Raw genomic sequence first — 13,929 nt, forward strand, 5'->3', positions numbered from 1 at the left:
ACAGTACAGCGTTGTGAAATCTGAAATAGTATAAATGAAGTGTGCATGCTGTGGAATGTAACATGTTTGTGCCTGAGGGTTAAACTTTTTTTTTTAAAGTGGAAAAAAATGTGATTCAAGTTGATGGAGAAATGACATATTCAAGAATTAGAAAAGACAGTGAAATGAGTTTAATGCCTTTTTTAGAGCAATAGGTCTTGCATTCATCAGGCTGCTTGTTTGACTGTATTCACTGCCTAAATACTAGTTCTGCCATTCACTTGCTTTGCAGGATGAGTTGAAGAAACTGTATGCTCAGCTTGAAATCTATAAAAGGAAAAAGATGATTGCTAACAACCCACATCTCCAGAAAAAAAGGTGCTCTAAAAAGGGCTTGGGGCGCTCGATAATGCGGCGCATTACAGAAATCCCCGAGACGGTCACCAGGCAGTGCTCCAGGGATGAGAAGGACCTGATGGAGCACAGTGCTGTGAAGAACTTGGCCACACTGAAGAAAAACCCACCGGATTCCACAACTTCTGCAAAGCCAAAAGAAGAGACTTTGAAAAACAGAGTCTTTTCCTTAAAAAAGTCCCACAGCACTTACGATCATGTTAGGGATCAAACAGAAGAACCAAATGGCTTAACTACAGAAAGTGCAGAAGTTATAGCTGCTGAGAAAACACTTCTGGACTCCTTGAATGGTAACAAATTAACCAAAAACGCTCCTGAAAAAGTTGAAGCTGTCTCCACTGAATCAGTCCCTTTGGTGTGCAAATCTGTAAGTGCGCATAATTTAAGTGCCGATAAGAAGCCTCTGCATCCAAGAACATCTGTGTTACAAAAATCCCTCAGTGTTATTGCTAGTGCCAAGGAAAAGACTCTGGGACTAACAGGTAAAACACAAAGTTTAGAAGAAAGCACTAAATCTCATAAATCTCAGCAGAAGGGTAAGGAGGCTAGCAAAAAGCACTCAGCCTCCGATAAAGGGGAACATAAGGATTCCCACCGGAAAAACTCTACCCAATCTGAGGAAACAAAGAAAACCCATAAATCTGGAATTATTAAACAGCAAAGGGTTAGTCAAACACCTGCAAATTCAGACACAGGCCCAGGTAAGTCTCTTCACAAGGAAAATTTCAACATAGGAGAAGTTTGTCCTTGGGAAATATATGACCAAATTCCTGGTCCTGTGCCTTTTGACTCTAAAGCTCAAAAACATGTATCTATTGCTTCCTCAGAGCCAGAGAAAAACCACCCTTCCCAGCCAAAGGGGAAGACTCATCATAAGCTGAAGACACCTGAGGGGCACCAACAGTCAAATCAAAAGAGCTCAGAGAAGGTGGAAGCATCCACTCAGGAGACACAAGAGCAGCAGATCCTTGAAAATGAGAAAAATCAGTCAAATTCCAAGACCCAGGTCTCTCCTGGGCTGAAGTGTGAGAATGTTAATAGATATACACCTAATACCCGTGCTGGGGAGCAGGAGGAGCTGCCCCAGAAAACAGCAGAAAAGGAAAACCTCAATAAATTGGCTGAACAGAAAAAAATTGTCTCTTCTGAGGGAAATGTGCTTTCATCTAACTCCCATAAGCCAAGTAGTTACCTACAGCAACCTTTAGCATCTCGAGCTGAAGTCTGCCCTTGGGAGTATGATACAGCAGATTTACCAAATGCAGAAAGAAGTGTAGCTTTATTGAACACCTCTGCTATAAGTGCAAATAAAACAGCAGCACCTCGAAAATAAGAGGCTTTCGGACTGAGGAGAGTAGCAACATTGAGAAGACAGACAACAGGAAAGACAGAGGGGACTTAGGCCAAAAGGATCTGAAAATTCCTAAGGAGCATCACTTAAATTAAGGGAATCAGCACTTCAAATAAGTAGGAGTTTAAGCAAAGTAAATTATCGTTATTGTTGTTATTATTTATATGTTGAGTGCCAATAATGTGATTAGCAGTGCCCAGAATGTGGTCCCTGCTCCAAGGATTTTACTGTGTCAATGAAAGAAATCTGCCTTTGTGAAATCAATTCTCTTTTAAAAGAAATAATAATAAGATGATAGCAAACGCACAGTGTAGATCTTAACCAAATTATTTCTGGATGCCGTAACTGGCTGTAACTCACCCTTGGGACTTTAAAGATCCAGCAGAAGTGGGACACAGAAAATGTCCTGGTCACAAAAAAGGGGTATCAACGAGCAGCTTATTAAAGTGACGACTTTCACTTTACATATTTAATCTAAATAGCACTGCTAACTCAATGCATCCCAAAAATACTTTATAAAATGATTGCTTTCATTTTCTTATTACCATGTGTTTAAGTACATTGTTGTGTCTCATATTAAAGCATTCCAGATTGTATAATTTTTGCAAAGAACTTTGATATTATGTGACACAACAACATATTTATGCAATCTGCAGATACTATCTTCTAATTGCAAGTTAAAATACCTGCTGTAGACCTTTTTGTTTATATATAGAAATGCAGTAATCTTTCACTGGCTATGGAAGCTGTAATTCGTATTGGGAAATTATTTTGGGCTTTGGAGATTATTTTTTTTTCTTTCATGTGATTTATATATTGATTTTTTTGTTGTTGTTTACTCTCTGTTATTTATAATTTGATACTGTATTATTCAGGGGTTTTATATGCAGTAGGTTATGCACTTCCCTTTTAATGCTCATAGACTTTGTTAATTGTGGAAATTCATTTGTCTTAGCTGCATATACTGGTAAGTCCTAGGACAACTTACCTGGGTTTTTTGTTACTAATTGGAAAATACCATCTAAGAGACGAGGAATCTTACATTAAACAGTGAGAGTGATGATCTTGTTCATTATTTCATACAGAACCTATCCTGTTAAATAAGCAAGAATGACAATGAATATACCCCAGAAATGATCACCTGTTTTACTAAAACCAAGCAGCTATGGGAGAAGCTTTATTTATGAAACAGCACTGTACTGTTTATCCCTGTTGGCAAACCTCAAAAAATTGGCTCTTGGAGTGAGAACTCCAAAATATTACTCTTCCCCCATATACGCAAATGTAAGCGATACTGGGAACAGAAATGATGGCATCTCTCTCCAACCCCCCAAAATGTTTTGACTTTTTAAAATTTATATGTACATTTACAGTAAAAGTTAGTGTTTGATACAGTGCTACATTTCAACAGTAGCTGCAGTCCTCATCGTGCGTATGAGCTTAATTCACAGGTGGCCCATTCACGACTAGGAGTCTTAGTGACAGTTCAGCATCTGGGCCTGAGGACATGCTGAACACTTCTGAGGAGTATCAGTAGTAATGAAACAGCCCCAGCCGTCTCAATGCAGTACCAATAAAGTGCTGTTCTCAGGAATTGGCTATATATGGAGTGTACTCCAAAACAAAGACAGCTCAGTCCTAAAGAACTTGTGCAATTTGAGAGAAGTGATGGGATCCGGTGGAAGAACATGAAATATGGATGATTGAATAGAATGTGTTGTTTAATATATATATAATATATATAAAATAGATATTTATATATGTTTAATATATATATATAAATGTCATATCTAATACACACATGCACATATACGTATGTAGTATAAACTGATTTTTGTGGCATCATAGAAAAAGTGGCTTAAGATAAAATGCAATGAGCAGAGGGACTTAGACAACCTGGGCATGAGTAGGACTTTTTCTGTCCTTTAAAAAGGAGAGGAGTCTATGGGCATGTCTAGATTGACAGATCAAGATGGATCTGATTTTCCTACTGCCGCTGCTAAGCCCAAACCTGGAATGTGCCAACACCTGAGCCAGCTGGGGACAACTTGACTCAGGTCTTGGTGCTGTCTAAAAATCTTACCTCACTTATAAATTCTGCTCATTAGCTCCAGATTAAGTGACTGAACTGCCCCAGCCAGCCTGGTCATCCTGGATAGTGCTCAGTTCCACCATGGGGATGTGCTGACTTAGGTCTTTACTACCCTGGGCTTTTCTGACACTCCCACGCCTCTTTTGTAGGGCATAATTATGGTATAGGAGATCTGACTGGGACCCTTCAACCCAGAATCCCTGTTCCACACAGGAAAGGGAGTCAGGCATATGAGTCTGGGTGCTTTGGACATCAGTGCACCCTCTTTGCGCACACAGTGCCACCGGCATCCTGTGTGCAGCCCAAATCCAGCTCCGTCTTCAGAGCTGGGATTAGACCTGGTGTGCTCAGATTCTCCCTTCCCAGTCCCAGACACTCAACGGGATTTGTCTGTAACTTGTCTTGTCAGCTTCAGTGGGTCTTGATCAGCTTTTCTGAGAAAAAAATAACCCTGTATTTCCATGGGAAGAAGTCTATCCTAGGAAAAGAGCTTTCTGTGAGGCCTCCAGGAGCACACTGACCCTGTGTGCAGAGAAATACACAGTTTTAAAGCTGCTGAAATGGTGACCATCTCATAGCTCTCCTGTCCTCGAAGGGGAGTTCTGTAGTGTCAGCAGTGGTTTTTGGGATTGGGATTGGGGGACAGTTTGTGGCAGGCTGCCCTGGCTCACTTACGGAAGCCTGACCGTGAGGTTAGAAGTGGACATCCACGGAGGGATCATGGAAGGAGATATTTGTATGTACTCACTGCCTCTTGGAGACAGGTGGTTGCAAGGAGCAGGCACCAGCCCTCGTGCCCTTGCTCATCTGGCCCTCCATCCTTTACCTCGGAGCTGAGCAAGGCCACACTGCCCATGCCCTGCTCTGCAGGAGCCCTGTAGGGGTGCATTGTGCACCAAGGATGAGGGGATCCACATCGGCAAAGTGTCCACACAGTACCACTGCCCCTTGCATTCCTGGCAGGATCAAGCCCTTTGTGCATGACTGTGTCTGTGCCACCGCTCTGTATCTGTACTTGCTCAGTTTCTTTTCCCTTTCTTTCTGTTTTGAAAGATAACTTCATTAGAAACACAGAAACAAAGCCCACTCCTTGGCTGGTGTAAAACAGCCCAGCTGCACAGCAGGCAAAAAGCGATGGCTGGTTAACCAGGGAAGGCATTGGCTTGTAGATTCTCCTTTGGTTTAGATTTCTTTCATCCTGACCCTTTCCCTCACTTCTTAAAAACTGTCTGTTGTGGTTCTTTAGGCTCATTGTAGTCACATACCCTAAGACTGACACAATTGGAAAACTTTAGAAAACAAAAAAGCTTTCCCCAGTTTTTTAAGCAAGTAATCTTTGGGCTACAGATTCAATTGGGACTTAAATTATTTCACATTTAAGAAAATGAGGGGCCAAACTTCACTCAAGTATCCTATTTCACTATGATGCTGCTAGAAGCATTGCTTAATGAAGACATACTAAGTTAGACATAAATAATGTTTTGTATTTCATAGATTTTTCTCCACCAGCATATATTGACTAGATTGCTTAGATGTCTTTTTCTGGAATTTCATTGTCATTGTTCAGCCAAGAGAAGTGAAACTCTAGAGTAAAGATGTTATAAAGATGTTTTCTAGCAGATCTGTTAAGAGGAAAGACAATAAACATGGAGGTCACAAACATTTGCTAGGTTGTCCTTCTAAATGCATGTGCAAGCTGCATATCTCCTTTATTTCTAAGCCATGGTTTATAAATAATTAGATTTATACCAATCTTATTAGACTTGTATAATTTATGCAAGATTATGTGCTTTAAAATATAAATCAGTACACACCTATCATCAGCTTTGGTGGCATCATAGACCTGAAACCAGACAAGACATTTATATTTGCTCTCCTTAGGCTTTTGCATGCATATGACAACAGGCAGGCCTGAGCAAACACTGCCTTTGACTTTTAAAATTTTAGCTACTCCAAGTTGTAGAGTATATAAAGCTGTAAGTCTCTTCACTTTATAATGTGGTTCTTATGACAATGTTATCTGGCAACCAACAGCATCCACCATGAAATACTTGATAGATTTATGTTGTAATGTGTTGCAGCATGTAAATAATGTAACTTCTCTGCAATAAAGCACATTTATATTAAATCTGTCTGCAGGCTTTTGTGTTGTGATTTTCTGAAGTCCTTGATGATCCAAACTGAGTAAGTTTCCCATCAAACTTGTAAAGTAACTAACTTCACAGCTTCTATGATCAGATCATGCCAGTATCATTTTCTGGATTTTCCCTTTTCATCAGAGCAGATATGTATTATGTTCAAGCTTTCATGTTAAGGAAATAGCTTTGTTTTCTCAGTGGTTGCAATTTTGAGGTCAAAATTGTTGAGTCCATTCTATATTCTTTTGAATTTAATGGTAACCACAGTGTTAGAAAACAAGAGGAGATAAGTAGACAGCATTTTATGATCTCACTGTAAAATCCTGGAGCTCATCTGTACTATGTGTGTACATGCCTGAATTCCTCACCTCAAATATCTAACAGATATAGGAAAGATACAAAGAATGGGAACAAAAAGATGAGAGACAGAGAATGGCAGCTGTGCAAGTGCAACTTGTTTACCTTGGGAGAGAGATGACTAAGAAAGAAGGATGAGACCTATAAAAATTTTGAATGATTCAAAGGTAATTAGGAGTCTGGAATTTGCTGGATTTTGTCATGTAGGAACTACAGAACACCCAGGGTGGCCATCATGCAGCAGCTTAATGTAAATGAAGTTTTCTTCTGCATGTGTCATAAATAAATTGTGGAGCTCATTTTAACAGATCACTGTGCATATCACGGGTTCAAAAAGCATTGGAGAGGTCATGGAAGACAAATCCATCAAGATCCCCGAACATGGTGGATAGAAAACTCTTAAATCCCTAACCTCTAGATGGCTCATAAGTAGTGTAGTTCTCTTTGCATAATCACCCAGTTCCCTCACCTTAATCACCCACTGCTCAGTGTGGTACCACATGAACATTTCATCCAGCACAACCTCCGTACATTATTATATCTGCATTTAGGCTCACTTAGTTTATTTTTAGTTGTCATCCTGGAGGTTTTTAATGACTGATTATTGATGTACAAGTCCTGGTAGATTCCTGCATGGGCATTTATGTTCATGTGTACCTCTCCTCCCAGTATCTCCTGGTTGGAAAGAAGGGAAGGGAATTACTTATGTTCTTTAAATTAACTGTATACAAGTCCTTTGAAAGCAAGAAGTTCAGATATTAGAAACACAAGGCCTGGAGATTTTTCACTTCAGGGTGCTCAGCTCCAACTGAGGGCATCTTTGCTCTCTCTCACCCAGCTCTCTCAGGCTGGGTGCCTTTTGAGCCCCACTTCTAAAGTTTTCCCTGGTTTTAAGAAGTAAGTAAATTATTTCCGCATTTTTGTGGCTTTGGAAGTCATCCAGAGATGTATTTTCACGCACACTCTTTCTTTTCCTGTTAGATTTTATGAGAGGAAACTGTGGCTGTACCTGCACAGCCATGAGAGGCTGTCCCTCCCTCAGCCTGGCACCCAGGGGTGGGGTATGGAGGAGATGGGCTCTTCACAGTGGTGCACAGTGGGATAAACAGAGATACTCAACAAGGAGAGGTTCAGAAAGAACAGTCAGAAAACTTTTTCACCATCACCATGAGAAGTCAAACAGTGGAGAAGGTTACTCAGAGGTTGTGCCTTTCCCATCCTTGGAGCTTTTCTTGGATAAAGCCCTGATCTTGTAGCTTTGGGCAGCAGGTTGGATTGGAGACCTCCTGAAGGAGCCTATCATCCTACAAAGAGTGTTTGGTACTAGAACGTGCTCTTCCCATCACCCTCTGGAAAGCCTGTAGGCAGATACCAGGCAGCTCCAAGTCCCACCCAGGAGCACAGGACACAGATTCATTTATATCACACGGAACTCTGGGCAAGCCCTCCTAACAAACACCAGCTGCTGAAATAGAAAGGCATTTGGCTTTTCCTCTGACCCCACAGCCCAGAGTTACCATGGTAACAAAGTGATGAAGAAAATAATTTTGTTAAGAGCCAGTTGGGAAGTTTTCCTGCCTGTGTTTAGTGAGTACTTGAGCTGGTGCACAGTTGAAAGAAACCCTATTAAAATTGTAATGTTTTTCTCTAGTAATTTGAGGATTTTTTAAAAATCAGTACTGGATTGGATTCTGAGGGACCCATTAAAATAATTCTAAATTTTGGAAGGTTTTGTGAATGCTTTCTTCAAAAAGGCGGTTGTTTTGATTCAGGGTTACAGGTCTGCCTGCCTGTCTGCAGAGAAGTTACTTCAAGCTGGATGTGCTTTTTTACAATAACACAGGATTTCTGACAGGTTGAAGCCAACTTTTTCCAATTCTGAAGGACCTTTTTCATCAACTTGGAAATTAGCTTTGGCAATGCTTGAAATTTAGTAAAATATATGGATTATTTCACTGGGTTGGCAAGCTGCCATCATGTTGCAATATTCAATCTTCTGGTTCTTTTAACACCTGAAGGATAAAATATTGTCTCTCCATTTATGCAGCTGTTTTGGGGTTTTTTTTATTTATTTATGAATTAGCTCTTTTAGTTACTGAAAGTATACAAACAAATCAACCCTGCAAATTTTACCATGAAATTACTGGATTTTAGCTTTCTGAATGTATGAATTAGGTTAAATTTTGCATTGTGTCAAAGCATGAAAAAAAATTACATTGTATCCAAAATAGCCGTATATACTTTTGAAATGTGCACTTATGATCTTCTGTATAATTTAGATCTACGTATCTGACATAGGAGGCACAGAATCACTCCTGTGGCCTTGTAGCTCCAGAAGGCAAGGTTTTCCAGTAGACAAGAAGCTGCTTTTAGAAGCAATTAAGAGAAAATTGCTAAGCCTGCTTAATGAAAGTCTTTTAATGAAATGCAAACCACTGGGTGTCTTTCAGATCTATGGGTATAAAATGTGTGTGAAGTTAGGGCTTGCCTGTGCTTTTGCTTCTTGGCTGTTGGGAGATGTTCAGAGGAAGAGCAAATGCAGATGCCTCTCTGGTCCCACCACAGCGTGGGTTGTCATGCCCACGTGTGTGACCTCTGCTCTCCTGATTACAGTTCACCTGCTGTGCCCTGATCTAGTGATGCTGAACCATGGAGTAGACTTAAAAACCTGGTTTTGGCTGCTCTGCTTGGCAAACACCCGTGGTGGTGGTTCCCTGCAGTACTTTTTCCCTGCTGCTCCACAGAGGTGACAAGAGCAGAGGCCTTGAGGAGGGTTTGGTGCTGCAGGGCTGCCAAAGCTGGGCAGGATGGAGATTGCCTGGCTCTAAACACTATTAGTTAGTTGTACTGCTTGACAGATGATGTTGGCAGGGAGTTTAGACTGGCTTCAGTACTACAGATAAAAGCCAGGTTGATTTGACATATTTCAGTGGTAAAAATAATATCATATAATGATGTCTTTGTCATTAAGTTTTTCTTAAGCTGCAGGAGGGTAAGAACTGTATGGTTCCAAAGCAGACATCTTGGAGACATCATCAAAGGAAAATCACAGCAGCACTGGAGAAGCCACCTGTCCAGCTCTGTTCCCACATCATCCTTCATGATGTCCTTAGCAAATATACAGGGTTTGTGTAAGCCAGAAAAATTGGTTGGTGCTACTCTGTATGCAGTGGTTTCATATTTATACTCACTTTAATGCTTTTGGTTTACAATATTTCAGTTTCTTTTTGTTTATAGCAGTTTTGTTATCTCTGTGATTTTTTTAAAAATTATTTTACAGGAACTTGCTACTAAACTTGATTTGTATCTTATCAGCTCCATTGCAAGGCCAGCATTATCCCCACAAAATTATTTGTGTTTGAAATCAGAAAGAATAGTTTCACAATTCATGTGATTTTCCTTCAGAAATAGCTAAATATTTTAAAATACAGATTTCATTATTTTTATTCCTATTACTTTAATTATTTATTCTGTTTATATGACCAACAAAATGGCAGTAAGTAAGAATTGGTAACATAAAGCTACATTCATTACTTTCTAGGTGTCATTTAGATATATTTTTCTTTCTAGGATTTATGATGAATTGTAGATTGCAATTGTACATTGCATGACCTTTCCATGCAACTGTTGGTTGTCTACATTACAACTAAAATTGCAAAGTCATATTGAAAACAATCATTGCCTAGGTAGGGACTGAGTTTTTTGGATTTGCCCTCCTACCCATATATGACAAGAATTTTTACACACAATCTAAACTACTTGCTTCAGTGTTTTATTCATTGCCTTGTAAATGTAGATAGTAGTCTTAATTCCTTGGGAATAATATTATAATTCAACATATTTCAGATAATCAAAAATTGATGAGATAAAACTGCATCTTCTTTATTCTGATAAAAATGCGAGAGTGAAAATGTGAAAACCTTGGCATCTCTGGGGAAGAAGAAAAAAAAAAAGGAGAACTTCATTTACTACTTTCACATTCAGAACCAATTATTATAGTATTAAGGAGCTTAGAGAAAACTTGTACGTTTCTGATGATTGATCAAATATTGCTCTGTACATTCTATTTATTTAAAATACATGTGATTTCAGCTGAGTATGCATCTTTTAGTTCTTGCCCCAAAGTCAATTTTTGCTAAGGATAAAAATTACCCAGTGGGGATGGATTTCAACAGAAGTTGCAGAAACTACATATATATATTAAAGTTCCATGTCTGCTTATGAATTTGGTGTTTTATGCACCATTTTATGCTGTTCCTGCTTTTACCTTGCAGGAAATTGCCTTTTTCTGGAAGTAAATTATTTGGATATTGTTTCTTCAAAAGTGTGTGCATGTTTGAAGTGTCAAACAGGTAGGTTATAAAAGGAAATGCATTTACACAAAAAAAACACTGCAGCATTTTAGGGGCTGCTTAAGCAGAGCTCCCACTTTCCTCTGCTCATTTGTTGTCTCCTCACACGGAAAACACATTTTCTCCTATAACTTAATGTGACCCAAAAGAAGACCTTGGGGACAAAGAGGCTATCAGTTATTGAATGAGAGGCAAATTAAAATTATTAGCACAGAAAACACTGATTTTCATAGCCACCAGAGAAGGAATTTAGTCTTCAGTTCTCTCTGAATTCAATTACTTCTTTGAAAACTCCAGTCTGACAGACTGGATTATTGGTTTTGATGCCATGCCAAATCTTTACAAATGGCAATAACAAATCTGCAAAGTCAATAGTAGTCCATGTCCTTGCACAACCCCTTGGAGAAACAACCTGGTGGGAAACCAGGTGGACTCTTGGCATGGGAAGCTGTTGATAACAACACACAGGAACACATATTGACTATATCCAGAATTAATTTTCCACTACCAGAAATTAGTTACTAGAGCCAAACAGGAAAGAAAACTTTTAACAGCATAAACACCTTTTCAGCCAGACTGGGATGGAGAGTCCACAGGCTCATACAAACTAGGCCAGTGGATAAACTGGCCTGTGTTAAGGATCTGGTTCATATTCATACCAGGGAAACAGAAACCTGCTGTCAGCAATCCACCTGATACAAAACTCTTAAGGAACAAAAAAGCACATTTATCATTCCAAGAGCTGCCACTGCCCGTTCGCTTTCCTGCTTTCCAGCTGGTGGTCCCACCAGGTGCTTACTGCCCTTTGTCACCCTGCAGGTAGTACAAAAGGTTTGTCTTTTCGTTGGAAATGTCGCAGCAGCTTATGCTTGCTTCTGCTCTCTTTTCAGCCAGAGGCCAGAAGCATTGTGCTGCAAACTAAAGCTCTTTTCAGCTTTTTCTTCTGGCTGTTCAGCTCCCTTCAGGTCCCTTTAATCACTTTCCCCAGTTCAAGTCCTGGGCAGATGGCAGCACTATTATCCTCATTTCCTTCAAACCTTCCACTTTATTTTTAAAAACCATACTGCCGTACAGACTAAGGCCATCCTTGTGAAATAGTTCACCCCTGTCCCAAGCCAGGACAAAGCCACACTCATCCACTTTTCTGCCTAGCTCTAAATGCCCAGTGTAATATTTGGCAAACTGTTAAGGGGCACATTCTTTACCTAGGTACTGGTCTGGCTCCCAGGCTCCTTGTGCCTTGGTCTTCTGTCATTGTGTGAGGAAGACCTGACTGCTTCCTACTGATGGGAAAAGAGATGCGGATAAAATCTCGCAGTCTTCAGGTACTTTTGATAGCATTAAAAAACCCATGTATGATACTGCTCCTCACCTTCTACATGACAAAGGATTATATAGTGTTGAATGACAGTAAAATGTGATTCACAAAGCAGGTTATTATCAACTTTCAGGTTATAGAAGCTTGGTTATCAAAAGCCATTTTACACTTTGTGAAATTTCCTCTTGGCTCTTTTATAATTTGCAATTTTTCTTAGCAAAATAAATAAAACCGAGACGAACTCAAAGCTGAAGTGACCTGACCTTTTTCTATATGAAAATTAATACAGTCTCCTGTGTTGTTTAGATGTGGGAAATGAGTATTTGTTGGTTTTTAGCACCAGTGCAGAAGTTGTCCAGAATTTCCCCTGCCCACCTGAGAAGCTTGCTGGTGCTGTTGTAGCATTCTGGTGTACACAAGAGCAAATTAAAAATCCTCCTTGCTTCTTCAAATACTATCCAAATGTCATAGGGCAGGTCTTGAGTATTTGTGTCTCTAGTACATCTGGTACAGTTTTATGTGTCTGTTTAATTTCAGCAGGTCTTCACCTCTGTTCAATTCCATGGAGCCAGGTAAACTCAAATAAATTATATCAAAGACTATTTCACTCTACATCCTTAACTAAAATAGCTCTGCTGCATTAAACAGAGCTGACTCCGCTCAGAAGAAAAGTTGTGGCACAGTGTAGAGATCAACTCTGTTGTAAGCATCCAGTTTGTTTGTGTTTAATGTCACTGTCACAGCTTTCATGCATAGTAAACTCAGATCTTGAAGAAAGCTTTAGGCGCATTTCCTGATCCTCCTTTCTAGTGTTCTCTACTGATCTCCTTCAAGGGCTGCATTTTCTCCCCCTCTTCTCTTACAGAATGATCACAACGAGCTCAGGTACCAACACTGGCTCAGCTGCACGGTTGTCTCTAGACTTGGACATTTCTTTTGTAACCCGTTTTGCGTGCCTGAGGTCCAGCTCTTGCTTGGCCTGATTGGAGCTCTTCTCCTTCAGGGGGATTTGCCAGCTCAACCTATTGCTTCCAAATAGGGCACTGCAAGCAAGAGTCATTTAAAAGCCCTAAAAATTCAGGTATTCTGCAAAATCTTATCTCCCCCATCTCTTCCATGTGCTTCCTTGTCTTTTATTCTCCATCAGACACAGAAACTTTGTGTTCATTTTCCTCTGCCTTTTCCACTAGGTCTGTGCTTGTGCCTTTGCTAAAGCCCCCTATTTTTTCCTATTCTTTCAACTTCAAAATAATTTCCACCAGCAAAAACCATGTGCTCCATTCTGACATCCCAAACATTCATCACCCTTCACCTTGATATTCTCTCTGAATTCTCTTCTCCCCATGGACATATGTTTTGCTCCAGACCCTGCTGCCCCCCTGAGCAAAACCCCTCTGCCTCATCCCCCCCAGTCTTTCTGAATTCCCTGAGCAGCACAGGCAGGAGTGACAGCATCATTGCATCAATTTAGGTTGTGCTGGGAACTGTACAAAAATGCACATGCAAAATTAAGTGCCAATTTTATTCTTTTTTTAGTCTTTACAGCCTACGATTATGGGAAGACAAAGCCAAAAGCAAAAGAGGAAGAGGGATGACTATCACGTGAGTATAATGAACACATCACTGATACTAAAAAAAAAATATTCCTAAGTTTTTCAGCTATATTTACCTATTAAGATATTGTTAAAGATCCATAAAGGGTATTTTTCAGGGAAAAGTAGAATACAAAAGAGATAAAAATAATTTTAAATTATTAAAATAATTCTGTTGACGAAACTAAATTCTGCATGTATCCATACTGATTCATGAACCAGGAACTCTGCAATAATGTAGGAAGGCTCCATACTTGTTTACTTACATAAACTACAGATTCTTAAGATAATTTTGTAGCTCCTTTTTCTGAATGCTTTGCTGACAGCAGTATAGCC

At 39.8% G+C, this 13,929-nt stretch overlaps 1 protein-coding gene across 2 annotated transcripts in view; it reads left to right on the forward strand.

Moving 5' to 3' along the window:
* Nucleotides 1-2,025, forward strand: part of GPR158 (G protein-coupled receptor 158) — a 180,844-nt gene extending 178,819 nt beyond the window's left edge. Inside the window, exons 11-12 of one of the 2 annotated variants that reach the window (XM_086861377.1) lie at nucleotides 272-1,094; nucleotides 1,221-2,025. In XM_086861377.1, the coding sequence (XP_086717503.1) occupies nucleotides 272-1,094; nucleotides 1,221-1,726 (1,329 nt within the window). In that variant the 3' untranslated portion in view covers nucleotides 1,727-2,025. Of the gene's footprint in view, nucleotides 1-271 lie in introns of both variants that reach the window. The other variant, XM_086861388.1, reaches the window with a different exon arrangement.
* Nucleotides 2,026-13,929: the final 11,904 nt, after the last annotated feature.

Source organism: Cyanistes caeruleus, chromosome 1, assembly GCF_971803275.1.
Source record: "Cyanistes caeruleus chromosome 1, bCyaCae1.hap1.1, whole genome shotgun sequence".
NCBI lineage: Eukaryota > Metazoa > Chordata > Aves > Passeriformes > Paridae > Cyanistes > Cyanistes caeruleus.